The sequence below is a fragment of the Brassica rapa genome, chromosome A04 (assembly GCF_000309985.2).
Source record: "Brassica rapa cultivar Chiifu-401-42 chromosome A04, CAAS_Brap_v3.01, whole genome shotgun sequence".
Taxonomy (NCBI): domain Eukaryota; kingdom Viridiplantae; phylum Streptophyta; class Magnoliopsida; order Brassicales; family Brassicaceae; genus Brassica; species Brassica rapa.
Window position 1 is genome coordinate 17700710 of NC_024798.2, and position 27738 is coordinate 17728447.

The following is a 27738-nucleotide window of genomic DNA, read 5'->3' on the forward strand; positions in this document are numbered from 1 at the left end:
TATCCGAGTGGAGATACCAAGATGATGGAGCAATTGTGCCGATGTGTTTGGCCAATTCTGGTTCTGACACCTAATCATACCAAAGCAGATTTCACCATTTTTCCTGTTCAAACAAAAAATAGCGCTAGATGCTTTATGAAACATCTTCATGTAATATGGAAACCTGTCAAATTTTAAAACCGAACACAAACTCTGATCTTAAAGGAAGAAGATGACGACATGCCTTTAAATTAAGCATGTGTATAATTTTAAATGGCCTTCTCATTTATTATTTTTTAATTTGAAACTTACGATGTTATTTGATAAGGATAATTTAGTCAATTCTCTAAGTAGAAAGTGTAGTTTTCAAAAACATTAAATAATTGTGTATTTATCAAAATAAAATCTTATTAAAAGGTACTTATCTAAATTTTCCCAAAAATATAACTGATTATATTATTCAAATATTGAAATTAGTTAGAGTCGTGGTATATTTAGTTGCAATTATCAAAAATTTAGTTATTTTTAAGTAGGTCATATGGAGAAATAATTTTTGGACTAATCATTTATCAATTGATCAATGATCCTGATTTAATAAAGTAGATATTTTACATAATAATATTCATATAAATATAATTAGACTAAGAAATAAAATCATCAATTTTATTAACCCGTCTTGCAGTTGTTTTAATTTTACTAAAATAAACAATAGTGGATCAATCCATTTTTAATATATTTAGTTAAAATTTGTTTAAATATTTTTAATAAAATGAATTAATATATTTGTTTAACTTGTTTTATATTTAAAAAATATTTTGTATATTTGATTTAATAACACGCAAAAACTACACTCTTGAAACATAAATCATTATCTGATACATAAAAAGTAGATATAATAAATATTAACTAACTTTAAATATTTGATTTTTATTAAATAAATATAAAATGATTTTAATCGTGACCATATTAACTGAAAATTTATTATTTTACTTAAATCATATATATTGATCTCAGTTTAAAATTTTGGTCGTTTGTTGTAAAAATAAAAACACTAAAGATAAAGGCTACATCAAATGTTTGATAGGTACAAAAACATGAACCAACGAACTAAATAACATAAGTAGAAAAATTGGTTGTAATATTCTTTGGGATGATAAATACCATGGGTCAATGAAACTTGATGGTGGTCTTCTCTTTTTTTTTTGAATAAAATGTTAAATTTGATTCAAAGAAAAATGTACTTTTTTACAGCAAGAGCCACTTTAGCATATTAAAATTGCAAGAAAAAACCCTAATAAAGAATCAAGCTTGTATAGCTCCAATCCAAAGTTGGAAAGCACAATCAAGTCTCCTGTCTTGTGCTCTAATGGACATAATTCTGTTCTTGACCAGTCTGTCAATCATGGCAAAGAGAACTGCAGGAGATCGCGGCCTCTCACCATGCCTGCGGCAGTTTCTCTCACGCCAAATCATGTAGATTGTAGCTTGAAAAACGTAACGAACAAGGAAGCTTCTGGTTCGATCCAGGTTTGGTTTCTGTATGAAGCGTACGACATCCATCCACTCTTCTGAATAACCATTTCCCATAAAAACATTCATCAGCTTGTACCATAGTGATGAGGAGTAATCACAGCCGAAAAATAGATGGTTTCTCGTTTCCAGCTGCTGCATACATAGAACACAGGTCCCATCAATCCCAGCATTCCAGGCGACCATCCTATCTCCCGTAGTGAGCCGATTGCGAATAGCTAGCCAAGTACAGAACCTGTGCTTTGGTGTAGCATGAGTGAACCAGATTCCTCTGTGCCAAGAGACCTTTTCTTTTTTAGTTCTGATGTGATTCCAAGTTTCTGAAGTAAGAAACTGATCTTTGTAAATATCTTGTTTCCCTTTCCAAAGGACAACATCCTCCTCTTCAGAACGAGATAAACACTGGAGCTGGTTCTCAATTTGAATCAGACCCGCTGAGCGGTGGACTCTTCTTCTACGTTTTGTCCTCGCAGTATGCACCGTGTCATGTTGCCGTATTCCCGTATCGATCTGACCCCTTGTTCCCAACATATCCATCAAGCAGCCTAAAGGAGACCACTGGTCGTACCAGAAAGATGTCCCTTCCCCATTATAAACTTCAACTTTACAGAACTCCCGAGCCAGCCCTCGAACTTTCAAAATTTTTCGCCACATCCATGAACCTTTTTGATCATTATCTTTGACAGACCAAATAGACTCATTCTTGAGGAGTGTGGAGTGAATCCATCTGACCCAGAGTGATGATTTGTTAGAGATTAACCTCCAGAAGAGCTTTAGGATGGTAACATTGTTCATATCGTTTAATGAACGGAGACCAAGCCCACCTTCTTCTCTAGGGCGACAAACCTCTTCCCAACACAGCTTTGCTTTCCGAGGGTTAAGCTCACTACCTGACCATAGGAAGGCCGAACAGATCTTGTCAATTTCTCGAATACACGCCTTCGGTAGACGAAAAGCTGATAACCAGAAACTGGAAATGCTCCATATAACTGAGCCAAGAAGCTCAAGTCGACCAGCATAAGATAAGTATCGGTTTTTCCAGGAACCTATTCGCGTTCTTATTGTCTCGATAAGAGGCTGGTAATCAGTAGTATTCATACTTTTGGTGGTTAGTGGTAAGCCCAAGTAGCGCACCGGAAGTTTATCTGTTTTGAAATGAAATTTATTCTCCAGCTCCATCTGGATGTCTTCTGTTACCCCTCCCAAGTACATGGTCGACTTTTCCATACTAATTCTCAGGCCTGAGTATTTTGCAAACTTGTCAAACACGTCAACTATTCCTTCTACAGATCGCACTTTTCCATCTGTGACTACCATAAGATCATCTGCAAACGTCAGGTGGGTCAGGTGTAGACTTTTGCAGCGAGGATGATAGCCAAAATTTTGAGTGCTTGCCGCCTTGTCTAGAAGTTTAGATAGAACATCCATAACAATGACGAACAGGTACGGAGAAAGAGAGCATCCCTGTCGAAGTCCCCTCTTGCTCTGGAAATAACCAGACAGCTCTCCATTAACTTGAACAGAGAAAGATGGCGTTGATATGCATAAAGAGATCCAGTGAATGAACTGATGAGGAAAGTTCATAGCTCTAAGAGTATTAAGGAGGAAAGGCCATTGGACAGAGTCAAAAGCCTTGGAGATATCAATCTTGATGGCACATCGAGATGATATATTATCCTTATGGTAATCCTTGACAATTTCAGTAGCGAGCAGGAGATTTTCAATCAAGAGTCTCTCACTAACAAAAGCTGACTGGTTTGCTGAGATAAACTGGGGGAGAACACGCTTTAGTCTATTCGCAATAATCTTCGATATGACTTTGTAGAGAACATTGCAGCAGGAGATCGGTCTGTAGTCCTTCATTTCAGTAGCTTCTGTTTTTTTCGGAATCAAAGCTAATATGGTTGAATTCACTCCCTTGGGAAGGAATCCTTTCACAAAGAACGCCTGAACTGCAATAACAAACTCAGAGCCAATGATATCCCATGTTGCTTTATAGAACTCAGCATTGAACCCATCAGGTCCCGGCGACTTATCGTTAGGCATAGAGAAGAGCACATCTTTTATCTCATCATGCGTTACTGGCTGCACCAGACTTCCTGCATCCTGATCCGAACATCTAAAAGAGATGGTGGTCTTCTCTGACGCTTGACGATGGGTCATTTTCTTCACACGTTCAAATACATTTATGTAACCGGCAGTATGTATATGAGAGGAATCCCGATAATATTGGAGCTAAAAGGGAAGTTACAAAATATCAATTATAATTAACTGGTAGCATATATGTACATGAATGACAGTTTTCTTTATCAATTATAATTAACTGGTAGCATATATGTACATGGACGACAGTTTTCTTTTTTAAAGGAGGTCCAAAGGCAAAAAGTGTAATATGCGAAGTAGTTGTAAGGGTAAAAGATATGAGTGATTATGTGGGTGATTGGTAGTTGTTGTAGGTGTTGTCTACAGTCCTATGTATTTCTACAGCACCAGATTCAGAGCAATCAAGCTTTAAATTTTTTTTTGAAATCACAGCTTTTAAAATAACCTACAGTTGTATAGCCAAATATCCGAAACAATTTTTGAGTGTTTTCCATATCCTATGTTTTAATAATATTGATTTGGACTTCAATTGAGCTTTAATGTTTGTAATGCATGGGTATGAATCTGTTTGCAAGTTAGGCCTTTAGCCTTTTAACGAAGAAATTTGACAAAGAATAAGAGAAAAAAGTACAGTGACTGTTCATTTCTTGGGCCACAATGAGCCATTAGCCCAAACATAATTTGAAGAATTAGATGCATGAAAATAATATCCAATTCAAAATTTGGAAGAAGAAAAAAACAATTAAAATATTGTTGGGCACACACTGATCACTGATCAGCTCTAACAATATACGAGCGCACAAACGAAACTGAAATTCAAAATTCAAATCTAATTGAAATCCACAGGAGAGATCGCTCACTCCAACGATTTCGTCCCATCGTCTCTCTCCACTTCACCTCTCGTCGATCGTCTGCAATGTCTTCCACCAGAAAGAGCACAAAGAGATCACGCCCGGAGCCGCCGCCGCCGCTTCAATCGCTCAAGAAGCAAGCACCTAACGCAAAGCTCAGCGACGATTTGGATCTCGATGTTTCCAGGTCCGTTTCCTTCTTCGTTTCTCCTGATTTTATGCTCGATTGTAACTCTCTAATCGACTTCCGTGTGGATCGTTGCAGCGATCTCAAAGGAATCATGTCGGCGTTGCAGCAAATCAGAGAGAAAGCGCAAGAGGATGGCCGTAAGAAGAAGGAAGAGAGCATCTCCAGGTGGTGATTCATCTCTCTCTCTTTCACTACTTAGTTTCTCTCCGCTTTAGTTTGATCATCGAATACATAGAAGATTCAGAGCTCGATTATCTCCGTAACCTTCGATTCCATCTACTATGCGCGCGATGATATCGTTCCGATCATATGCATCTTAATCGTTGTTGCTAGCTACGATCGTTTCTTATGCTTGTTATCGATCTTGGTACATGATTTAGCTAGGCTGATGATCCGTAGGTGTTCGATCGTTTGTTCTAGAGTTTGATATCGATTGATCTATTGTACAAGTGGTTGTGATATGCTCGTGGATATGGTTTGCTGTCACATATAGAGAACGTTTGTAACTCTTGTTGATTCCTATCACTGATTTGGTATCTTGTAGTATGATTTTGTCAATTATTGTTTCAGAACGGCAGAATCACAGTGAGAATTCATGATTTTGATCAGCAGAATCAGTTTTTCTCCATGGTTCTAATGCTTTTTTAAGTGTCGTTAGCTTTGATTGCTGAATCTTGTTTTGAATCTGTGTGCCTCTTTCTGGCAGTGTGTCTACTGAGGTAAAGTCAAAGATCGATGAGCTGAAGTCAAAACTTGAGAAAGAAAGGTAATGCTATGTTGCTGAGGATGGATATCTGATCTTATGTGCTTTGTGTATGTTTGGTTTACAAGATAAGAAATGAAAGCGTGCTGATGAGTTCTATCCTTGACTGCAGACAAAACTTTGCTAAAGCACTTACAAAGAGTTCAAAGGAGGTTTGAATAACAAAGAATAAAAAGATGATATTTTAACTTTTTTAAGACATTAGAAACGTACAAGGAACTGACGTATGATCCATATTCGCAGTGTGAGAGTCTCTTGAAGGATGAATCAGCCAAATTTGAGGAGCTCCATCACAAGTTCATGAAGGAAAAATCTGATCGTCTACAGTGTCTGAAAGGTTTGCATTCCATTTCCCTCTGGTATTGTTATCTCTTACTCTCAACCTCAGTTAGTGTTTGGTGTCAAAAGTCTATACCACAAAGTTTTATTTCGATAGCTAAAGTGGGATATTCATATTACTGAAATAGAATGTATTTCTGCTTGCCAGACATTGTTTCCAAGTTTGAGGAGGACAAGGAGAGGCTCTATATGCGATATGAGCAACAAAGTAAGCAACCCTTATAATGAAACCATTGTTATAAGACGGAAACACCTTTACTCACTTCCACATGTAAAATAACGTATAGGGAAGAAGGACAAGACAATGATATCAGACCAGGAGAAGTTCTGCGCGGAAAAGCTTGCTCAATTGGAAGAGTCACTCAAGACAAAGAAACGGGTAAATAAATAGCCTTACATATAGTTGTTATTATCTCTACCACATATGCTCTCTCTATCTCTCTTTCATTTTGTTATATGATGAACCGTTTATTACTTGGGATGTAGGGTGACAAAACGTTCAGCATACTGAGGAAAACTCTCGGCTCTTTTCTGGAGAATGAAGCTTCTGATGAGGAGTTCCCACCTGATGAGTGAATCATCTACGTCTCTTCACTTGACGCTAAAAGAAAGTTAAAACCCCTTTGACTTTGATCCAGCCGGACCTTTCTTTATATATTTTCAGGTATTGGCATTGCCAATTATAGCACAAAACACTACTCTGAAGTAGTATTTCAAAGCTTTCAATATTATGAACATGAACCTTATTGTCTTCTATTCTATGTTATAGTTTCAAACGAAAGATTAATTACACTAGTATCCACCACTAGTTATTGATATCAAACTAGCATCAGAGTATTTTTAATGTATGACATGTGGCGTATCTTTAAGCCAAGTCGCGGAGCTTTCTTACAACCTTCAGAGTCTTCACTTGATTGTTCTGGTTGCTCTGAAACTAAGAATGCGGCCCAAGGGTACTATTGCCCTCAGTGCAAGTTCTATGTCCATAAGGGATGCGCCGCCTTCAGATAATCCACCTTTCTCCTCTCCCACATCCTCTGAAGCTCCTTAGGTGCTGACCACTTCGTTGTAGTGATGGAAGTTGTTGCTTGTGTGGAGAAACTCTTCAGCTTTTGGTTTATAGTTGTTCCAACCACTTGTAACTTTAGTTTTGACACGGCTTGCCCCAAAAAAGCAAGAGATTCCAAGCATTGACTACCCAAGAGCCCATGAGCATAGGCTTCACCTCTTGGCCAAACGTGTCTCCTTCCCTTGCTCTTGTGGTAAAGGCGTCCATGGAGTTCCTTGTGTCATCAATTCAATTTCATGATCCACAGAGAACGTTTTCTTTAATTGCCTACTGTGCTATAGTTTCAAATGGTTTGTTTAATTTAAGTTCATTATTTCAGGATGCAATTGCCACTTTTTTTCTCATCGATAACATTTGTTATATATGTTGCGGAGACACATTATGCATCATATATATCTCAGACACATCTCAGAAACAGATCTGGTTCCTGTGGTGAACTTTTAACCAAGAAGAAATGATTGATATTTCAAAATAAACACATTATCTCATGAATTACAGCACGCCTCTTGATTTTACAAGAATCTCATTTCAACATCAGAAAAACAAAGAGGGGTGAAAATGTTATAAAAAAAGGGAAGAAGACTGAGTCTCTTTCACTTCCAGAGCTCTTCCATGGGGATTCCACGCTCGAGAGCAACATCCTTGAACTGTCTCATCTGTTGAACTGCTGCAAGAGTGGCCCTCGCGTTGTTGAGAGCATTGTTGCTTCCCAGCTGTTTCCCCAATGCGTTCTCTACTCCTGCCATCTCTAGCACGATCCTAACCGCTCCTCCAGCAATCACACCCGTACCCGGTGAAGCTGGTCTAAGCATCACCTTGGCTGCTCCATAATCTCCCTCTGATCTATATAACAAAAAATCACATAGCTTAAACACCAAACAAACCATCTATAACATAACCAAACCATAACATACAAGAACCCAACACAGAGACATACACAAACCATGTCTGCTCAAATCAAGAAACCCACAATGTTACACACTAAATCTACTTCATTGTCTATTGAGACATTACCATCAACCAAACAAGATTCTTCTAAAGCATAACACAAACACAAACATAAAAAAAATCAAAACTTTATTACCTGTGGGGGAACGTAAGATACTTAGTCATAGGCACTTGAACAATGTTCCTCCTAGCATCAATAGCACTCTTCTGAACAGCCGCAACAACCTCCTTAGCCTTAGCACAACCAACTCCGACATTCCCTTGCTTATCCCCGACAACAACAATCGCCCTAAACTTCAACTGCTTCCCTCCTTTCACAACCTTAGTCACCCTCCTCACCTGCACAACCCTCTCCTCGAACCCATCCCTAATCTTCTCCTTCTTCGGCTTCTGCCCGCCGATCCCTCCTCCGCCTTTCTTCATCTTCGAGTCCATCACGTTAACGTCCTTCCCAAGCATGCTCTCCCCGCTGTACGCGGGCCCGTAGAGCTCCTCGTAGGCCGTGGCGATCTCGGCCTCCGTCTCGTCGGCGCCTTCGTCGAAGTACGGCGCGGGGACGAAGCCCTCGGGAGGGGAAGGCGGGTCGAAGACGGCGTTGGCGGTTATCTCGGGGTTTTGGTCCTCGAAGAAGATGGTCTCGGATTGGTCTGAGGAGGAGGTGGCTTTGAGGGGGGTGAGGGTTGTGGGTCGTTTGAGGAAGGAGAAGGAGATGGTGGGTCGCGAGGAGGTGATGCGGGAGGTTGGGGTGTGGAGGGAGAGAGAGGAAAGAGAGGAGAGAGCTGACGTTGTCGCCATTGGAATGAGGATGAGGGAAGTAGAGAGTGAAGAAGAGAGGCTTATCCGTAAGCAGTAGAAGAAGAAGAAGATTGAAGAGCAACTGTTTTTAATTATATCTTTGTTTTCTTACAAATTAGCCCCAATAGTTTAACAAATTAACTTTTGACCCCTTGTTAAGTAACTTTTGGGTCTTTTGTTCGAAATGGGCTACAAGGAGACAGCCTTTGTTTGTTTTTACTTTTGGCCCATTAAAGGTTTATGCAAAGTTGCAAACACCAATTGGATATATTAATGATTAAAAATGATTTAGGATAAGGTTCAGGTTCAGGTTAAAGGATGCATACTTGGATCACTAACATTTATAACACAGACGATCAATAAGGTAATTATGTATTATCTACAAGTTGTAGACTACAACCCCCCATCTAATATACATACTGTATACAAATATTTTATTTTATTTTTGGCCTATTAAAGGTTCATGCAAAGTTTTTTTTTTTAATTCGAAAAATTCTGAGTCTAATCCATAAGCCCCTTGGACCATGGACATGAGCTGGTTGTTTAATCCTCTTCCCGCAACTGCTGAGATTCGAATTTAGCATCTCTACCCTTTGAAAAGAAGGTTTACCAATAAGTTCATGCAAAGTTGTAAAACCTAATTGGATCTCTAAGACTAACGATTTAGGAGGTTCAGGTTCAGGTTCAGGTTAAAGGATGCATACTTGGATCACTAACATTTATAACACAAAAGATCAATAAGGAGGATCTGTATTATCTGCAAGTTGAAGACTACAACCCCATTTATTGTATACTGTATACAAATATTTTCAAAACTGTATGTTAGTTATATTATTAATTGATGTACTCTTTTTGGGGAAGACGACCTATTTCCACACCAAAACTATCATATAGTAACAAATGTACACAATCTTTCAATCTCGTCGTAATTGCACACCACTTAAGTATAACAACTTATTTCCACATACGATAAAAGTTCGAAACTCGTTTCCACACACACTAAAATTTGGTTTGGTTTTAATGGTTTATGACATAAATCGATAGTAAACCAGTTCACATCGATTGATATTGGTATAACCTGACCCAAACGAAGATCCAACTAGGGATCCATTTAAACCCGACCCGAAACCATTTTAAAAGCCCCAAAATCGATTTCAATCCTTTAAAACCCTAAAATCTAAAAATTCAGAAAGTTTATTTGTATGTATGTGTTAGTTTGTTGGTTCAAAATCATATTTGACTTAATATAATTGGAGATCCCATATAATTGAGTAAATACATAAGAAAAAGAAGTAGATTTGGTCAAGAATCGTGAAAAGAAAAAAACTGAAGCGGAGGTTAGGGATTCCTGGTAATATTGGGGAGGAAGAAGATGAGGACGTTTACGTCATTTTACATTAATTAAAGACAGAAGGAAAAAAAAGTTGCTCCATCCTGGATTTGAACTCGGATTGTTAAGCGGTTACAGGAGCACTTAAACCAATGGACTATGCTTGATTCTTGTGTTTACCCTTCATATAATAATATATATACTAAAATACACAAAACTAATGAGAAACAGCCATGGATCTAGCTCGATCCAGAGGCAAAGAGAAACATAGGTGAATCGAAGACGTTGTAAGGCTCCCAAACTTTAATTGAAGGTCCGATCGTGAGGGTCCCAACACGGTTCTTCTTCTGTTCAGTCCGCATTAACGCCTTCATCTTCTTCCTCTTTGATTTCTGTTTCACTCTACATTCACATCAGTCCATGACTCCATTATCGTTTCTGCAAAACAGAGAGACATATAGTCAATAGTAGAGAGAGATAGAGAGACAACACACTAATGAGAGAGAGAGATAGAGGCAGAGAATTGCGAAATTACCTGATTGAAGCCAAGCAGAGGAGCAACAACGTGGAGGAGGAGAGTTTTAAAAAAAAAAACAACGTGGAGGAGCAACGACACGAAAGAGAAAGAGGATTTAATTGCTTAACTTGGGTATTAGGTTGGTTTATTAGATCCAATTGTATTGGGTTGATTTAAAATGGTTTATATTCTCTACTTGGGTCAAAACCGGGTCGTTTTGGTTTAGTTAAGTTAGTCAGTGGTTAAGTTTCGGGTTTAAGAAACACCAACTAACTTTAAACCGTTATTTGTCGGTATTGGTTCATCTTTTAAAGTTTAGGGAGAAATAAGTTTCAAAATTTTATTGCGTGTAGAAATAGGTTGTTATACTTAAATGGTGTGCAATTATGACGATGTTGAAAGATTGTGTACATTTGTTACTATATGATAGTTCTGATGTGGAAATAGGTCGTCTTCCCCTCTTTTTGTAAAGATTTCGAGATAAACTATTAAGCAAAAAATGGAAAATGATTAGTTATTTCTAGAAAATTTAGTTCACACGGCTTCAAAAAGTTATCTCAGTGTTCCTTTTAGATTTTTAAAAACATTAATTTATAGTATTCACCTATTCATAATTGTTATATTTCAAAGACAGCACATGTTCTTTTTTTTTGACTAATTTTTTACAGCACATGTTCTTAACACAATACAAATATTTTTTTTTGTAATTTTATAATGCCGTCCTCTTGATATATAAGTTTCAACACATTTGATCATGTTTCTTGATCATCTTAAGCCATCTAAGAATAGAGTGATTAGGTCACGTTGCCATGTAACCAAGCTTTGGAAAGATATTTTTGTGTGTTAAAAAAGGATGTTTTTGTAGGATCGATTTTTAACCTTTCTAAATCACTTCGATAAACAGTAAAATTGAAATAAATATTTAATAATACGTGATTTAACCAGACTAAAATACATATGATGATGAAAAAAAAACATTCGTCTAAATTGAGCTGCACACAGTTTTAAGCGATTCAACAATGACAAATTAGCACAAAAAGATAACTACACTGACCAAAAATAAATGAGTGTACTACAAAAGGCCCCACGTAGAATTCAGAATTAACGTTGCTCGTTGCTGTCACGTGGAAAAGTTAAGGTTCCTCTGCCACTTATCTTATGTATTGTCTACTTCAAAGTGAAAAAAGAAGCACATATTGTTTTTACAAACGTGACTACGTGATAACTACATTGTTCAATGTTATACTATATTCTGATATTCACTAATATAGACTTCATGCATTACCGTTGTCAACAAAAAAAGTACCTATTAAACCAAAAAAAAAATGTACCTACAATTTTTGTAAACGTAAAAAAGGAAGTTCATGGTAATCTTGATTAGTTTATCCTGTATAAGATGACTTTGATCATCTAATTATATTTAAAAATGAAAGAGACGACGTGTCCGGTCTTGAAGGGTTAGTTTCTATCTCGAACTTTTACTAGACAACATCATCCTTAGGTTATAAAGTATATTTAAAAAAAAAATAGAAGAGAAGGAGAATGAGATGCTGAACAAAAAGATGCCTATAGAATTTACAGGGTGCAATAATGTGACCAGCAAATTATTTTCTTCATAAGATCCATTATAAATCTATAAGAGTTTGTTTTCTCCTTTACCATTAAATCAAGAGGCTCCACATGCAAATTGTTGCTATTTCATAACCACTTCGGTTATCTTTATCTTTCATCATATCTAGATTTCTTTTGATAAAGGATCTAAATATGGGATTATGTAAACTTAATGTGAAGTAATTTCAGACTTAACATTATCCCTAAGATATTTAGACAATTTGCTTGAGTAATTAGTCTTTATAAACTAAGGATGATGTTGATTAATTACTCTCGAATCACTTGTCCACTTGTGTTTGCTTTCTTGTGCTTGTGCATGATAACATACTCTTCAATAGTACATAGGAAGATGCATGGTCATATATATTATATACACAAATTAAAATAATTGATTATTAAAGCTTGATTGCGTTTTTTTTTTACACAAGATGCTGACAAACTTTATACATAGAAGGGAGAAGAAACAAGAAATGGTGAAATTTGTGGTCCAACAACATAGGCACCTTACTTTTGTTTTGAGGGGGGTCCTTTACTTCTCTTCCCATGTCTTCTTCTTCCATCTTTCATGTGTGTGTGAGAGAGAGAGAGTAGAATTCTAAAGATGAGTACGAGAAGAAGCAGAGCGGAAGGGAAGAGGAGTTTAAGAGAAATGAGTGAGGAAGAGGAAGAAGACGAAGAAGATGAGGAGACATTTGAAGGGGAAGAAGATGAAGATACTTCTGAAGAAGAGGCCGTGGAAAAGAAGCAGAAAGGCAAAGCTACCACAAGTAGTAGCAGTGGTACAGGAGCTTGTCAAGTGGAGAGATGTACTGCAGATATGAGCAGAGCCAAACAATACCATAAACGACACAGAGTCTGCGAGTTTCATGCCAAAGCTCCTCTTGTTCGGATCTCTGGTCTTTACCAACGTTTCTGCCAACAATGTAGCAGGTAAATAAAACATCTGTAATCAAATAACTGATCTCAAGAACCAAACACAAGAAGATGATACTTTTTAACTTTTGTTTTTTTTAAAAGGTTTCATGAGCTAGGTGAGTTTGATGACACCAAGAGGAGTTGCAGGAGACGCTTGGCTGGACACAATGAGAGAAGGCGTAGAAACACATCTCAATAAATAAAAAGACAGTGAATGATCTCATGAACTTTAGCCTTTGCTTGCTCTCTTCTGTCAGTCTCTTTGTAATCTCTTTGTTTCTCCACATTGCTTGTAATCTCTAGCTATCTGCTAAAACTTAAGACATCAATAAATGCATCTTTCCCAAGTAAATGCTTGAAGGAATATATTTATTCAAGCCAAGATCTGTATATGTTTCACTATCCATTGAGGAGACAGCTACAAAGGCTAACAAGAAACATAATAATCTGCTAGAAACTTTTGATTATTGAGATATGTAGTTCAGTTACAAGAAAGCTCATCAGATCTGAAATACATTTATATTCGAATGCTAATACTAATCCCTAATCACGTTTGATTCCCAACAATTTCATTGAGAACTCCCAAGCCACAATAGCTGCTGCATTAGCAGGGAATGCTCTCACAATGGTTGGACCCAAACCAGCATAGCATCCCTTGACTCCAGCCCTCTTATGAATCTGCAGAGAGAGATGATTTCAAATTCAAAAAACACTATTCCATTCACAGAGACAATGCAAAAAATCAAGATGTCTGTGACTAACCGATCTCAACACTTTGAAAGGATTTGTCTCAGTAGCTTTGTCTGGAGAGGTCTGAATAATGGTTTTTGCTACATCAAAAGGCAAAACAGCTGACCAGCACTGTAACGTAGAAACAGCATTAGTTCAATATCCATTAATTCATGAACACACAATAGAAAGAAAGATGCTTACAGCTATGCCTCCAAGTCCACCAGTGAGAACACCTATCCCCATATCAACCAAGTAACCATCTTTCAACTTAGAACCCTCCAATCTCGAGTGTATGTGATATCTTAAGTACTCATACACAGTAAAAAAGACAGCATTTCCAGCACATTCTCTTAATAATGTCGCTGAGCCACCTCTAAAAATACCTGTTACCTGAAAAGATAATCCCAATCAAACCTTATATGTTTAGGTTCTAAGTATATTAATTTTAGCAAACGAGAGTTTCTTTCTCACCCCTTCGTTTTTAACGGTCTGAACAGCACAATCAAGAGGACTAGTGTATCTACGGAAGTTGGGAACCAAAGAATCAGTGCCTTGGATCTGCATTCTACACTGAAGAAAAACAACCAATGTCCCTAAAACTCCAAGGAAGCCTATCAATGATATAAAATTGAACAGGACTAATCATAGCTCACCTTGACTAGCTCGGTTGGACATAATACAAAACTAATAATAGCTCCACCAAACATAGCAGATGGAATAATTATTTCTGGTCGTGGCCCATCATCTGGTAAACTTCCCTTTACAATCAAAAAAGGAAGAAGAAAAAGTTTGAAATATGGAAGAAATTAAAATACTTTGAATACAGTGAAAGATCATTCTGCCTGCAAAGTTTACCCTTAAGAAGAGCTTAGCCTGGGAGTATATTCCAAACATCAATGAGCTTTCAAAGGCCATTCCAAGAAACGAAGATGTTGCTCCTCTGTAAAGTCCTTTCACCTAAATATCATTTTAAGTCAGTAACAAAAGGAAAATGAGTGAAGGAAAGAGACATAACATAACAAGAGAGTGAAGGGAAACATACTCCTTCAGTTTGGAGGATCCTTGAAGCACAATGCAGACCGTTTTTGTATCTGAGACCTTCCACATCTGTGTTATGTTTCTGAAGCTTCACCTGACACAAGACACAAAACACCCCACAAAGAATCAATCTTTACCTCCTAAAGGGTAACATTCCAGTGATAAGACTTATCGAGAAATGTTTTTTCTTCCACATGAGCACAGCTGAGTATAGAATTGATGTATGAGATTGAAAATAAGCAAAAACAAAACTTGAAATTGGAAAAAGAACCTTGACGGTATCGAAAGGGTGGCCGACGGCGACTGTGGCGAGACCAGCATTCATTCCGGCGACGTATTCTTTGTAGAACCCTAAACCCTCTCCCATCGTCGTCGTCTTCTTCTTCCTCCTCTCGGCTCTCTCCCACCACGCCCCCCGACCAGAAGTATAAGACTTCACTATTGTGTTTTCTTCGTTCTTACAACGGTTTTTCTAATTTGGTTTGTTAACGAAAACCAACGGAAATAAAAGCAATAGCCGTCTTAGCTCAGTGGTAGAGCGCGTGACTTTTAATCCCGTGGCCGAGGGTTCGATCCCCTCAGACGGCGGTTAAATTTTTTCAAACTTTTTTTTTATTCAAAAATAAAACAAAAGGCTAACTATTAAAACTGTAATATTTTTTTCCTCTCTCGTACGTACACAAGAACAACAGCCCCCCATATCTGCTTGAGAGCATTGTTACAACTTACAAGCTTAGCCAGTCATTTTTGGGATAATAAACACATCAATCATGGTGCAACCGTGCAAGAACATGAAAATAAAGATACGTATATATCACATTATTTCCTCCTCCTTTTTTGTGCACATCACATTATTTCCTTAAGCTTACAAATAAATGAAAAAAATTAAATCAATTATCTTTTTTTGTCATATCAATTAAATCAATTAGTGGTAAAATACTATAAAAAATCTCTTATATAATTTTAAAACAATAAAAAAATTCTGGCCACTCATAATTTGACAACAAAAAAATAAGTCTCTTCCCACTTAAAAAAAATCTCTTTTTAAAGAGACATTCTTCTCTCTTTCTTTATTGTTTTGTATTTTTTCAATTCTTTATCGTTCAGAAACTAACAGACTGAGAGATCATTGATGTTCATGCTTTTATATTTTTAAGCATGAAAAAAAAAACTGTTTTAAGCATAAACAAAGCTTCAAAGAGTTCTAAATTATACACACATTTCCTCCATGAACCTATAGTTCCAACCTTCTTCCATTATTAGTAAATGATGAGAATGGAGATCCAAACAAAAATAGGTGCTAAAGTCCTAACTAAGGTACAAGAATATCATAAGCCTTTGTGCTCATGCCGCACAATGTATGTGGCATTTGATTTAATTGAGGGTTTATAAACAATGCTTTTGGACATAGCCCTGCAAATGAACAGTAGAGTTTTCTGATTAATGCAATATTTTACTACATAGGTTCTTAACTGCTGAAGTGAATAACAAAAGATACTCACCTCCACAAACTTCACAATCTTAGGTGCAGTCACACTAAGATTATTTCTCAACTGATTCTGTGTCAGTCGGCACCTACTTGAACTGGACAACACCACTGATTATCTTTTCAGTAGCCCTTTTTCACTACCATGTATGACCCAAAGCCCGTATAACTCAGGCCCATTGATTCTAAATAGAATCTTGACGTGGACGCCTCGACTGCCATCATTTTCATTTTTTTTTTAAAGGAAAAAAAAATAGTAAAATTCCACTAAAGGAATCAAAAGTTTCATAAGTCTTCTCGTTCCCTAGGGCTTTCTTCTACAGATCAAAACATTCGTATCAATCAATCTCTAGAGATAACACACATTCTCCATTACCTTTCTTCTTCAGTCCTCATGGCATCAAACCCCACCGACAACTCTCAGCAAAGACCCCGCCACAGAAACGGACCTCCTCCGCCGCGCCGACAGGGAAGAAACCCGCCGCCGCCTCGTTATCAGCCCCAACAGCACCAGTCGACGACGACGATAACGACGGCTCATGCTCCTCAGGAGAAGAAGAAACCAGTCTTCGTCAAAGTCGATCAGCTCAAACCAGGCACGAGCGGACACACCCTTACCGTCAAAGTCGTCAGCCAAACCTCCGTTCCTCAGAAACCGAACACCGCTTCTTCTTCTTCTCACCTCCGAGCTAATCGAATCTCCGAGTGCCTCGTCGGAGACGAAACCGCTTCCATCCTCTTCACCGCTCGCAACGATCAAGGTCAGACCTTTTGATCTGATGGGTTTACTCAAAGTTGATGACTTTACTGTTTTTGATACTAAAGTTTCTGTCTTTGTGGTGGTTTAGTTGAATTGATGAAGCCAGGAGCTACTGTGAATCTCCGGAACGCGAAGATCGATATGTTCAAGGGGTCGATGAGGCTTGCTGTTGACAAATGGGGTCGTATTGAGGTTACGGAGCCTGTTGAAATGGTTGTTAAAGAGGATAACAATCTGTCTCTTGTGGAGTATGAGCTCGTCAATGTTGAGGAATGATCTCTCTGTGTCTGTCTGATGGGGGTATGTATGTATCAAAGCGCCACAATGGGTTTTGTTTTGTGGTTATGTATGGGGGGAGGAATGAAGAAAAGGTGGGGAGATTATGTTTTATCTTATGACAGTTGCAAGTTTGCTATGTTGATCTTGGGTTTTGGATGCTTTTGTAACCTCTTTATCTGTTTTTGTATGGTTATTGAACAGAGAGGTTAATGAAAAACTTGGTAATGGAAGAGTTTTGTGTGCGCATTATATTATTGTCTTGCCAACATCCATAAAAGAAAGAAAGCTTGAATTGGGTTTTAAGCGGTCTTCTGAATCTTGGGTTACACCAAATGTTCTTAGAACAAGATGATTTCAGCATAACATTATTATCTTACCAACGTCCATATCTCACTTTCTTTCTTTTTACTGAACTAATCGTTTAGGTTAAAAGCAGATCTTATGACCTAAGAATAAACATGACTCCAATAACTGTCACTTAAGAATAAACCCCACTCACTTCGTCATCTTGCCTTAAACTGCATCCATCCCTGCACTCTCCGTTTGAAAATCCTCAGGTATCATCGATGATATATTAGGAAACAGAACATATCATTATGATTGAACCAAACACAAGAAAATTAACTTAAAAGCATTATATATCTTTATTCTTCCAACTTTATATGCAAACGATTAATAGTTTCACTTATAAACCATCATAACTTATATTAGTTTTAAAAAAACAAATTTGAAAATATTTAATATGATTTGTTCTCCGCGTGTTCATGGACTGAACTGATCTCCTTGTCCTTCCCCAAACATCTCGGACCGTTCGTTCATCATGTTCTTGGAACTGTATGAATTCTTTAAGCTCGAGTCTTCATTGTAATTGGTGGGGTTGTCGTTGTAGTAATGCTTCTGGTAGAAACGGCCGTGGTTTCTGTCGTCATCAAGGTCATAGTAGTACTTACCGTTGGCCATGAACCTCGTGTCGCTCATCCCTTGTCTCTCCACGTTGTTTCTATAACCCGTGTACGCCTCCTTCTCTCTCTTCTCTGGGCCGTAACCATTAGAGTTTTCGTAGTAGCTCTTATCGCTCATCCTCTGTCTCTCCACGTTGTTGCCATAACCCTTGTACGCCTCCTCCTCTCTATTCTTTGGCCCGTAGCCATTGGAGTTTTCGTAGTAGCTTGAGTCCTTGTTGTTCTCGTTGTAACTCTCGGTCATCTTAGGATAGTTCTCTTCATATGTCTTGTAAGATTCTTGGGCTTGGCTTAGGCTCGGGGTTGAGAAAGAGTCGTCGTAGTTAACGTTCTCGTCGTATTTTTTGTTATTAAACTGATCTTCATTGTTGTTGTAGGTTGTTTCTTGACCGTACAAGCCGTATCCGTTTTTGGACTGGGGCATAAAGGGAGGGTTCTGGTCGTCTTGCTCGCTCGTCTCGTTGGTTTGGAGATTATTAGGGTTTTGTTCTTTGGGGTACTCTCTCTGGAACTTACCAAAGGAATAGCTGTCTCTTGCATTGATTTGAGTGGAGAAAAGAAGAAGTATTAAGAACAAGAAGAAGAGTCTTGATCTAGTGGAGAAAGCCATGATGGTGTGAGTGTTGTGGGTTTGTGAGAGTAAGTGGGAGTGTCTATATATAGGAGAATAGGAGATATTAGATGTTTATCATTTTGATTAACTTAACTCCTTTAACATATATATAGACTGTAAATGGTTTGGTGGAAATAAGGAGTGAATTGGTGATAATGGTTAATGTTGGTCTCCATATGGATGAGATGTGTTTCAAAGAAATGGCTCCACTTTTTGGGGCTATATGGTTATTATATCCCAATATATGGTAACTAAGAAAACCTTTAATTACATTAAATATTAGTATACCTAACACTGTGTGTGAGATGAAAAATGTGTATTTCTTGTGTGTAGTTTTGTTAAAAGAGTTATGGATAGTGATCAGTCCTCCATGCTTTAAAAGAATATGGGGCTGGAGACACTAAGAGTCTAAGATACTCACACGCTGCAAGATAATAGGAAAATGTATTCCCTTGACGATCAACATACAAAACCTACATGGATCAGGAAAAAAATTCTTACCAAATTAATACGAAAATAGCTTTTTGAGAAAAAGAGTATGCCATGAGAAGTTTACCAGAGCTTAGAATGTGATCAATTAGGGGATCACCATATTTAATTAGGTTTTGAATGGTTACGTACGTCATATACAATGAAACGGACAGAAAGTACTAAAAACGACAACACAATTGTGTTTTGTGTATGTATTATACATCTGGTAACCATGTGGGACTTTAGTGTGTCAAATGCTCTAATAAAATTCGGTGCGAAGCCATCGTAAATGTTCTCTCAATTTTGCTACGTATCAGTGTTTGTTTCCATGCATTTAAGAGATGAAAACCGTACTGCTTCCTTCAATTGCAGTATTAAAATGTAGTATTAATTTCACGTACTCTAGAGAAGAAGAAAGTTTGTTGACATAATGAACGATCAAATAAAGATTAGTTCAAATAAATAAATAAATTAGGTAGGTCGCTAGCCACTAAATATCTTGACCACCGAATGCTTACTAACTCTTATCAGTCATACTTGTGTGTTTCATAATTAGGATTTAGGATCACAACACAATTAACAAACAAAAAACTAAAAATATGCAGTTGCACATCCACAAACAAAATCATCAAAAACATTAAAATCCATGATTACAAATGAACAAGCCGCTTAGATTATACAAAATATCACCCACCCTATATTTTTCCAAAGCGAAAGATTTGTTTATCAAATGTTTTTTTTTATATTCAATACTTAAGAAACTATTGGTCTGGTTCTCACGTTAACAATATGCGTGATGAATGATGATCCATAAATCGTTCGTAGTTTTTCAAACTTTTACCTAAAACAAACAAATGCTATAATTATTTCAAACAACATTTGACTTCTGTGACTTTGAGTATGGGAGAGTTGGTACTCTCTTTTCAAACAATATCTAAGATAGATCTCAACTGCCGAAAACACGAAAAAAATAATTAACGCCTCCATGATCTTTTGAAATCAAGAAAATAGATTATCTCCACATTTGTTAGATTTGTCAAAGTAGTGTTACTGTGTTAGTGATTAAAGCATGACTTGCGGTTGGAACTAACGAATGAGGGGTCGGTAAGTTTAATTAAGAGACAATGAATGATATAGACCATCGACCCATGAAAACACTAATCCTCGCAGCAACCAAACATTTATACTAACAACAACGTATAACTACACTATACAACTTTCACAAACACATTACATAGAAAACTTTTCTTCTTGACGTGAAATCCAAATAAAGATTGGAATAAGTGATCTGACACTAGTACAAGAACTTATAGGGATGGATAAACATATAATGCCATGCCGGTAAATGGAAATTCAATAACTATTACTATTTGTAAATATACAAGAGTACGTAATAATTGTATCAAAAATTTAAATTTTTTTAAATTTGGAAAATAATTTAATTTTTATTAAATAATAAGTATATAATGTTTTTAGTTTTAAAATGCAAAAGCAAACTGGTTTTCTTGGAGTTATAGATCTCTGGTAACTTTGTGGACGACAGACGATCATAGTAGTAGTGTAATTGAGTTTTTGTCTGAATCCATTCATTTAATTTCTTCAATACAAAAAAACACAACATCTTTGCTTTCTCGTACAGAGACAAAGATTAAAGTCCAACTACTCGGGAATAGGATCCCACAACAAGAGAGTAAACAGAAGCAGATTCGGAACCAAAAGAGGAATCAAAGGATTCACTTCGCTCACCAGCTTCTTCCTCCTCAGCCTCTTCCTCACATACACTCTCCTCTCCTCTCTTCCCCACTTTCCTTCCTCCACTCCGGCGGCCATAACCGCCGGCAACGGCTGATAAAACGGGCAATTCGACCTCCACGAGGTATCAGGAAGCCCGAATCTCGATGCCCTTTTGAGGAACTGAGAAACCCACCATTGACGGAGATGCGCTCCAGGAGAGTGGCAGAGGATCGGAGGGTAATCCCACGAGAGGTAGCATGGGACTAGCGTTCCGATGAGGAATTGGGAGTGGAGAGATGGTTTCGTTGTTGGGTGTGTGAGGATGTGAGTTACGGCTTGTAGTCTCTGTTCCCATGTCGTCTCCTCCATTGTCTTTTGTGTTTTTTTTTTGGTTTGGATTAGGATCGAGAGGCAGAGAGACAAGATTGTTGGTGTTGCTGTCTTGTTGGGTTTCTTCCGGTTCAGTGACATATTTACAAATTAAACCGGAAATAACCACGGAGATAACAGATAATAATATAATATTACCAGCCCAATTCTTGAACTACACCAATTTTTTTTCTTGTTCATTTCTCTTCCATCTCTTTTATAAAGATTCCAATTGTTATTTCAAACTAACTAAGGTTAGGCATTCGATAGACCATTCAACTAGATATCGGATTTTTGGGTTTATGAATTTTAGACTCACTTAAATATTATAAAATTTTGGTTTGAGTTTTATTTGGGTTCAGTAACATTTAGTAAGATTCGATTCGGGTTTGTATAAATATTTTAGATAATTATTCTAAATTGAGTTTGAATTTAGTATGTACATTTTGGGTATTTATTTGGAAATGAATTCGGGTTTGGTATGAACATTTTTCTATAATTTAAAAATTTTTAGGTTTGTCGAATATTTATTCGGGTTTCAGTTCGGTTTGGATAAACCCCATAAAACAAAATTCATTTGGTATTATCAGATTCAGTTGGATACAGATTCATTTTTATCAAATCAGTTCTGGTTCAGATTTTAGAATTTGATTTATTTGCTATCCCTAGTTCAAACCATACGCTACCTAAAGATCTCAGTTTTAGAAACCAAATCAGAAGTTAACCATCAAAAGGAGAGAAACATAATTTAGGGAAAAAGTAAACACTATAAACACCGAACCAGAAACGTCAATTAAAGAAAATACTTTTCAAGAAAAACTTCAACCTAAAAACCATTCTTGCAAGGAAGCTACAAAGTTTACAAAAGTCATCAACCTGTGACATCCGAAATTTAGCTACCAAGTCATCTTCAAAATAAAACCAACTAAAAAATACACACTTACTTAAGCCGCAAGAAAACAAACACACATAAACCAAAGTACACCACTAGAGAGCAATGTCTAGCAACATATCTCTCATGCCATAAATGCCCCTTCCCTGTGAATGATGATTGCTTTGAACACCAGAAACACCTTTTTGCCCTTCAACACAAGGCACAACCATCGCAGTGGACTCATCCCTCAGTGGGAAACCAAACAGCCTGCACCTGCTGCCAGAACCTCCCTGGTGTTCTTCCAGACGCCCATTGGGACGGTTCGAGTTGGTTATCAAGACGGAAGACGGTGATGATGAGACGTGGACTAAAGATGGCGGTAGGAAACGGCTACTAAAGTTCCCCTGGCTCAACCCGTGCTGCTGATGAGCGGTCATTGAGTAGGCGGGAACTGTTTCTTGACCTTGCAAGACCTTATGGAACCCATAAGAGTCACCGAACTCCGTTCCTTTGAACCGGCCTCTCCTGGCCCCGGCACCACCATCCGAAGAGGTGTTGATGAAACCCGGAAATTTTTCTTGACCTTGCAAGACCCTCTGGAATCTTAGAGATTCCTCAAAGTCTGTGGCGTGGATCCCCTCTGAAGCAGTAGCCAATGAAAACGTCAAACAAGAGGCTAGAGAAGATTATTTAAGCTGTTAGAACTGAGATGTGTAATTACCAGAGACAGGAATGTCAGGAAAGCCAATCCTGCTTCTCTTAGGACCTGTTGTCATGAAGCTGCCTGAACTGGAGATTGAACCAGACGGTTCAATCTCCCATGGCGAGACGCGCTGTTGATGCCTGTTTGCCTCATTGTCGTCCCACCTTACCTGAATAATGACGTCAAAACATAGTTTCAGTGGTCATCTCTCAAAGACTCAAACCAAAGTGACATTTAAAAGATCATGTTATATATCTTACTATAAGGCATCTCCATTTAGAACCAGGCCACCTGATAGGATCCAAGTCGCTGATTCCAGTTATAATCCCAAGGGATCTGACAAAACAGGCAAAACGTTTTTATAAATATGGGCAAATAAAAAAAACTCAGGTGGTGTGAAGTTCTCTTGAGGCAACCTTCTCTCAGAGGCATCTTCAGACTCAACCCTGGCTTTGAATCTCATACCGATACAAAATGGATAGTCAACAATCTTCAAGAACTTCTTTGCAGGTACTATGAAGTTTGACCAGCTTGCCCTGCAAAAGGTTTTTACCAATTGCAATTCCTTTAGACAAGTATCAGTGCAAACATCATATAGATATAGTATGAGCTAAGGGCTTACTTGGGGTTGTAGTAAATGTTGAAAGCGCTGTTGGTAGATATGGCATGAGCTACTTCAGAGAAATTGTTGTGATTCGTATTTTGATTATACTGAGCTGAGAAAGCAGAAGCGCCTTCAAATTGAGAAGCTCTTCTAACTCCCAAACGCAGTTTGCCATCATCACCTCTAAATTAAAGAATACTATATCACAAAACCCTCTTAACAATTATAACAGTCCAAAGTTTTTCTTATTACCTGAGGAAAAGGACAGCATCTCCAGAGACAAGCTTCTTCTTGTTCACAAACCCACTCCACCCTGTAGTCAGCAAATGCCTCCTAGGTTGCCCTAAAAACACACTCAAACCATTAAAAAATATTTCATCTACTAACCATAAAGCAACACAATTGGCAACAAGTTTTACCTCGATAAATGTGGCGAAAACGCCACTCAAGGCCATGAAGATCCCTGGCAAGAAGCTCCTGAGATGGCCGTGGCTTGCTATAGTCCTACATTATGGAGTTAACCAACTTACTAAGAGCTTATAGGCGAGTAATGTTTTTTAGTATTGGAGGAGTGGAGAAGTGTACCAGAGGAGGGAAGCAATCCTCAGCAGCACGGCGAGGAACAGAGAAGCCTCCATGAGTGCTTGTATCAGAAGCAGTGAGGGTTTTGCAAAACATGTGAGGAGTATTAGACCTCTTAACCACTTCATAATCTTCCTGATCTCCACCATCAACAACATCTATAACTCCCTCACGCAATTTCCTCTCAATGTCCTATAACAATCATCTCAAATCTATAAGCTACAGTTACTGTTCCAAGACTCACAGCTAAAAGAAAGGCACTCACCTCAGACTCAGGAAGAAGAGAGACTTGAGCATACACTTCATCAGTATCTGTCTCTGCCTATCAAAATCAAACCACAACAAACGTAAAGGTTCAGACTTTACTCAAATGGAGCAAAAGGGTTCCTTTATCTCAACTCAATAAACAAAGCAGGAAGAGGTTGTTATAAAGACATACGTGAAGCTTAACATCGAGAATACGACAGAACACGTGGGGAGGCAGCCCGTAAATCGCGGCGGAGAAACCGGGGGCTTGTTGTTCCAAATGTCCCTGAGGGAAGTACAAAACAAGGCTTCCTCTTTTGGGGAGAGAGATGAGGGGTCCAGCGCAAGCGTGCCACAGCTCCAAACAAACACCAGACGAGCTCGAAGAAGACGAAGAACCATTGGCTACAAACGCTGAGGAAGACGAATTGGAAGTAGAGAGAGACCCAGAAGCCGAAGAGAGCGTTTCGTCTTCCTCCTCAGTCACGTTCAGATCGATTAAGCCACCCATTAGAGAGATAAAGGTAAGAGCTTTATTCAGAGGAGGAGTTGTTTCTTCATGACTTGGGGAAGAGAAGAGAGAGCACACAGTGATGAGACTTTAAGACAAAGGGTTTTCCATAAAAAGCCCAAGATTTTTGATTAAACTACAGAAACTAAAAATAATTAAAGTTTTGATTTTTATGACAAATGTTAAAGAGGAGAGAGGGGTCAGAACAGAGTGCTCTCTGTAACAGTGGTCTCTGCTGCTACGTCTGGTGTGACTGATGTGTGTGTGGCTTTATGACCTTTTGTGCGTGGATGGATTAGATTTTTTTTTGGTTAGATTGTTTTCTTTTATTTTATTTTATGTTGTACACAACAGTTTCTTGCATAATACTATTGGACTTTGACAAACGTACTTTGCACAGTGATTTTTTTATTACAAGAATAATGATTGTAGCTGCAAGAATAATGGCTTAACTAACTTCTCTTAATGACTTTAATAAAATACTCGTAATAAGTATAACAACGTCATTTATATCTTTTTTGTCGTTTCTTATGGTTGAGAGAGATGTTAATAGAAATACTAAAAGAGTGATTCGATAATATGGCATAAATTTTGGGATCGATGCACATAAGTGATTAGTTTAAATTATTTATCCGTTGCTGTATTCATATATTTTAGGCAGTTCACGTGTTTTTGTGTTTATGGTAGTATAAGATTTGGATTGGAATACCGTTATATTCTACATTTTATTTTCCTGTTATTATAAAGTTAGGGGGTATTGTTTGTAATGTTTTAAAATACAGCATATACATGGATGAGTGGCAAGTGGAACTTTGTGATGCGACCGTTGGGTCCAATCATACTTTGATTAAGAAAACAAATTAATGTGAAGGTATGGTAGTTTTTTACTGAGTAGTTGAGAACAAATTCATATAAATCAGTACAATTTTATTGTTGGTTCCAGTGGCTGTGGCGGAGGTAACGTTTACGGTTTACGGAAGGGGCTCACTTCACCCCCTGAATTTTTGTTAAAACAAATGTAGTATTTCTGATTAAAAATCTAATGAGTTGTTATAAAAACATTGAATCCTTGACCCCGGTAACATTTGCTCAAAACTAACTTGACCTCGTGAGTTGATTTTCTTGACCCCAGTAAACTTTTGAGCTGGTTCGGCCACTGGTTGGTTAGTCTTTGATGTGATTAATAACGCCACTCAATGTATTCCGTTTTCTGAAGATAAGTTGCAAAAAGATGTGGTGTCTATTTCACTACTGGTCTAGAAAGAATTTTTCTATATGACGAAGAACTAGTTTTAAAGATTTTGAGCAAGTACCTTTCAAACGTATGAAGATGCAAAAATATTGTTGAAAAACAAAGACTTAATTACCAGTTCAAAAAAAAAAAAACAAAGACTTAATTACCGCAATGAAACCGAAACCAAAAGAAAAATCCAACGACAAAGAGTCAAAGACGAAGACAACGCTATAGAAGAGGATGAGGATTATTTTTTAGATGTTAACTTAATACACATGCAAACAATAATAATATTTTTTTCCTACTACAAAATTCAAGATATATAGGTAGAAATATTGGAATTCAATGAACAAGAAAAAAATATTTACATAAATGGGGTCTAATTAGACGCAATTTAGAACATTAACTGGTTCGTTATCATAATGTTAATCACAATGGAGTAACTTAGGGGGGTTATTGGGAGTTAATTTTTGAAGGAATTTTAAAATTTAGAGATTTCATTGTTATTGGTTAATGAATTCTTAAAATCTTATTAGAATCTTTTGTTATTGGGTTATGGACTTTTAAATTCTATGGAAATCCTATGTTATTCAAAAAGTTTAGTATTTATTGACTTTGTAATTCTATTAAACTCTTTTGTTATTGGGACATAAATTCTCTCTAGTTTTACTCATAACATTCAACTTTACAAATATCACATATAGTCATAGGATTCTCAAAATCTATGCACCAAAAACATAAAAACACAAATACACAAACACAACAAGATTTTTTTTACATTTTTATTGTCAAGTGAAAGATAATTGTAAAAAGAAAACTAAAGATAAAAGAAATTATTAAAAATAACAATTTTAAAAAAAAATCTTTCATGAAATATAACTATTTGATATTAAAAATAAAATCATGAGAAAATTCATAGGTTGATCTTAAAAACTTAAAAACAAAAATCAAACAAGACAAATCAAAATATTAAAAAAACCAAAATTTTTATTTAATTTTCAAATAGTTCTATTTTATGAAAGAATTAAAAAAATAATAATAATAGAAAGATAAGTTTGGAAAGAAAAGTATATATGAAAATCTATAATAATCAATGACAATTTATACAATACATTGGGTAAGAATTCATCAAATCTACTTAACTTTTAAAAATCTATTAATTCTTAAAATTTCAAACTCCACACAAATTCTATTTCCAATAGGCCCCCCTAATTATATCAAACGTTTTTTGCAAATTAGAAGTACAAATTGTATATCAAATACACAACTCACCTTAGAGTATTTTTTCATTCATAGTTTTAATCTATAAAACTTTTGTATATTTTAAATATTTCAAATTTATTTTTATAAATTAAAATTTTACACGTAAAAGTTTTTTTTTAAATCAAAATAAAATTTATAATATTTTAAAAGTAGAATTAGACAACAAGAATATTACAAAAGAAGCTTAATAAAAACAATTTAAGAAGATATATACATGAAGACATAATTATTATACAAATTTAAATATTACAACAACACTAATAGTCTAGTAAATTTTCTCCAGAACTTCTAAAATATTGTCCAAACAAATTTTGTATAACCGAAAAAGTTGGATTAA

The 27738-nt window shown here is 36.9% G+C and overlaps 8 protein-coding genes and 1 non-coding gene across 10 annotated transcripts; 4 read left to right on the forward strand and 5 right to left on the reverse strand.

Moving 5' to 3' along the window:
* The first annotated feature begins 4237 nt into the window (after positions 1-4237).
* LOC103865298 (nucleolar protein 58) lies at positions 4238-6553 on the forward strand. The gene is made up of 8 exons (XM_009143097.3): positions 4238-4650; positions 4729-4818; positions 5360-5419; positions 5529-5568; positions 5660-5753; positions 5904-5963; positions 6043-6134; positions 6242-6553. Exons 1-8 carry the CDS (start codon positions 4529-4531, stop codon positions 6329-6331), a joined length of 648 nt encoding a protein of 215 aa, XP_009141345.1. The 5' UTR covers positions 4238-4528; the 3' UTR covers positions 6332-6553.
* A 717-nt stretch (positions 6554-7270) lies between these two features.
* Positions 7271-8639, reverse strand: LOC103865299 (30S ribosomal protein S5, chloroplastic). Its single transcript, XM_009143098.3, has 2 exons — positions 7909-8639; positions 7271-7667 (listed from the first exon to the last, which is right to left on the reverse strand). The coding sequence occupies exons 1-2, from the start codon at positions 8565-8567 to the stop codon at positions 7418-7420; spliced, it is 909 nt and encodes a 302-aa protein (XP_009141346.1). The 5' UTR covers positions 8568-8639; the 3' UTR covers positions 7271-7417.
* A 3853-nt stretch (positions 8640-12492) lies between these two features.
* Positions 12493-13330, forward strand: LOC103865301 (squamosa promoter-binding-like protein 3). The gene is made up of 2 exons (XM_009143099.3): positions 12493-12955; positions 13043-13330. The coding sequence occupies exons 1-2, from the start codon at positions 12627-12629 to the stop codon at positions 13137-13139; spliced, it is 426 nt and encodes a 141-aa protein (XP_009141347.1). The 5' UTR covers positions 12493-12626; the 3' UTR covers positions 13140-13330.
* On the reverse strand, positions 13296-15217 carry LOC103865302 (mitochondrial arginine transporter BAC1). Its single transcript, XM_033290414.1, has 8 exons — positions 14982-15217; positions 14715-14804; positions 14528-14629; positions 14326-14430; positions 14144-14242; positions 13874-14062; positions 13703-13801; positions 13296-13618 (listed from the first exon to the last, which is right to left on the reverse strand). Exons 1-8 carry the CDS (start codon positions 15075-15077, stop codon positions 13484-13486), a joined length of 915 nt encoding a protein of 304 aa, XP_033146305.1. The 5' UTR covers positions 15078-15217; the 3' UTR covers positions 13296-13483.
* Positions 15218-15226: 9 nt separating this feature from the next.
* On the forward strand, positions 15227-15298 carry TRNAK-UUU. The gene has a single exon. It is a non-coding gene; the product is annotated as a tRNA-Lys (tRNA).
* A 1126-nt stretch (positions 15299-16424) lies between these two features.
* Positions 16425-17484, forward strand: LOC103865303 (uncharacterized protein At4g28440). Its single transcript, XM_009143101.2, has 2 exons — positions 16425-16957; positions 17045-17484. The coding sequence occupies exons 1-2, from the start codon at positions 16591-16593 to the stop codon at positions 17230-17232; spliced, it is 555 nt and encodes a 184-aa protein (XP_009141349.1). The 5' UTR covers positions 16425-16590; the 3' UTR covers positions 17233-17484.
* Positions 17485-17807: 323 nt separating this feature from the next.
* LOC103865304 (protein E6) lies at positions 17808-18889 on the reverse strand. The gene has a single exon (XM_009143102.3). The coding sequence runs from the start codon at positions 18805-18807 to the stop codon at positions 17998-18000; it is 810 nt and encodes a 269-aa protein (XP_009141350.1). The 5' UTR covers positions 18808-18889; the 3' UTR covers positions 17808-17997.
* Positions 18890-20837: 1948 nt separating this feature from the next.
* On the reverse strand, positions 20838-21899 carry LOC103865305. Its single transcript, XM_009143103.3, has one exon. The coding sequence runs from the start codon at positions 21484-21486 to the stop codon at positions 20941-20943; it is 546 nt and encodes a 181-aa protein (XP_009141351.1). The 5' UTR covers positions 21487-21899; the 3' UTR covers positions 20838-20940.
* A 236-nt stretch (positions 21900-22135) lies between these two features.
* ARF3-2 (auxin response factor 3) lies at positions 22136-27018 on the reverse strand. Of its 2 annotated transcripts, none has more exons than XM_033290392.1 (10): positions 24587-27018; positions 24413-24469; positions 24151-24339; positions 23985-24069; positions 23818-23908; positions 23584-23748; positions 23378-23497; positions 23222-23297; positions 22980-23130; positions 22136-22904 (listed from the first exon to the last, which is right to left on the reverse strand). In XM_033290392.1, exons 1-10 carry the CDS (start codon positions 24902-24904, stop codon positions 22372-22374), a joined length of 1785 nt encoding a protein of 594 aa, XP_033146283.1. In that variant the 5' UTR covers positions 24905-27018; the 3' UTR covers positions 22136-22371. The 2 variants fall into 2 exon arrangements, with proteins under 2 accessions (XP_033146283.1, XP_009141352.1); XM_009143104.3 differs by having other exon boundaries at positions 22154-22898; positions 24587-27010.
* Positions 27019-27738: the final 720 nt, after the last annotated feature.

Bases quoted from the DNA above. Each gene is read 5' to 3' on its own strand.
- LOC103865298 (XM_009143097.3), top strand. From the start codon at position 4,529: ATGTCTTCCACCAGAAAGAGCACAAAGAGATCACGCCCGGAGCCGCCG. The intron at 5,569-5,659 runs GTTTGAATAACA...CCATATTCGCAG, and splicing joins TTACAAAGAGTTCAAAGGAG to TGTGAGAGTCTCTTGAAGGA. The intron at 6,135-6,241 runs GTAAATAAATAG...CTTGGGATGTAG, and splicing joins CACTCAAGACAAAGAAACGG to GGTGACAAAACGTTCAGCAT.
- LOC103865299 (XM_009143098.3), bottom strand. From the start codon at position 8,567: ATGGCGACAACGTCAGCTCTCTCCTCTCTTTCCTCTCTCTCCCTCCAC. The intron at 7,668-7,908 runs GTAATAAAGTTT...TTTGTTATATAG, and splicing joins TATCTTACGTTCCCCCACAG to ATCAGAGGGAGATTATGGAG.
- LOC103865301 (XM_009143099.3), top strand. From the start codon at position 12,627: ATGAGTACGAGAAGAAGCAGAGCGGAAGGGAAGAGGAGTTTAAGAGAA. The intron at 12,956-13,042 runs GTAAATAAAACA...TTTTTTTAAAAG, and splicing joins TTCTGCCAACAATGTAGCAG to GTTTCATGAGCTAGGTGAGT.
- LOC103865302 (XM_033290414.1), bottom strand. From the start codon at position 15,077: ATGGGAGAGGGTTTAGGGTTCTACAAAGAATACGTCGCCGGAATGAAT. The intron at 14,805-14,981 runs GTTCTTTTTCCA...GTCTTGTGTCAG, and splicing joins ACCCTTTCGATACCGTCAAG to GTGAAGCTTCAGAAACATAA. The intron at 14,630-14,714 runs GTATGTTTCCCT...AATGATATTTAG, and splicing joins GGATCCTCCAAACTGAAGGA to GTGAAAGGACTTTACAGAGG.
- LOC103865303 (XM_009143101.2), top strand. From the start codon at position 16,591: ATGGCATCAAACCCCACCGACAACTCTCAGCAAAGACCCCGCCACAGA. The intron at 16,958-17,044 runs GTCAGACCTTTT...GTGGTGGTTTAG, and splicing joins CACCGCTCGCAACGATCAAG to TTGAATTGATGAAGCCAGGA.
- LOC103865304 (XM_009143102.3), bottom strand. From the start codon at position 18,807: ATGGCTTTCTCCACTAGATCAAGACTCTTCTTCTTGTTCTTAATACTT.
- LOC103865305 (XM_009143103.3), bottom strand. From the start codon at position 21,486: ATGTCACTGAACCGGAAGAAACCCAACAAGACAGCAACACCAACAATC.
- ARF3-2 (XM_033290392.1), bottom strand. From the start codon at position 24,904: ATGGGTGGCTTAATCGATCTGAACGTGACTGAGGAGGAAGACGAAACG. The intron at 23,498-23,583 runs GTAAGCCCTTAG...AACCTTTTGCAG, and splicing joins AACATTTACTACAACCCCAA to GGCAAGCTGGTCAAACTTCA. The intron at 23,298-23,377 runs GTTGCCTCAAGA...CTGTTTTGTCAG, and splicing joins GAAGATGCCTCTGAGAGAAG to ATCCCTTGGGATTATAACTG.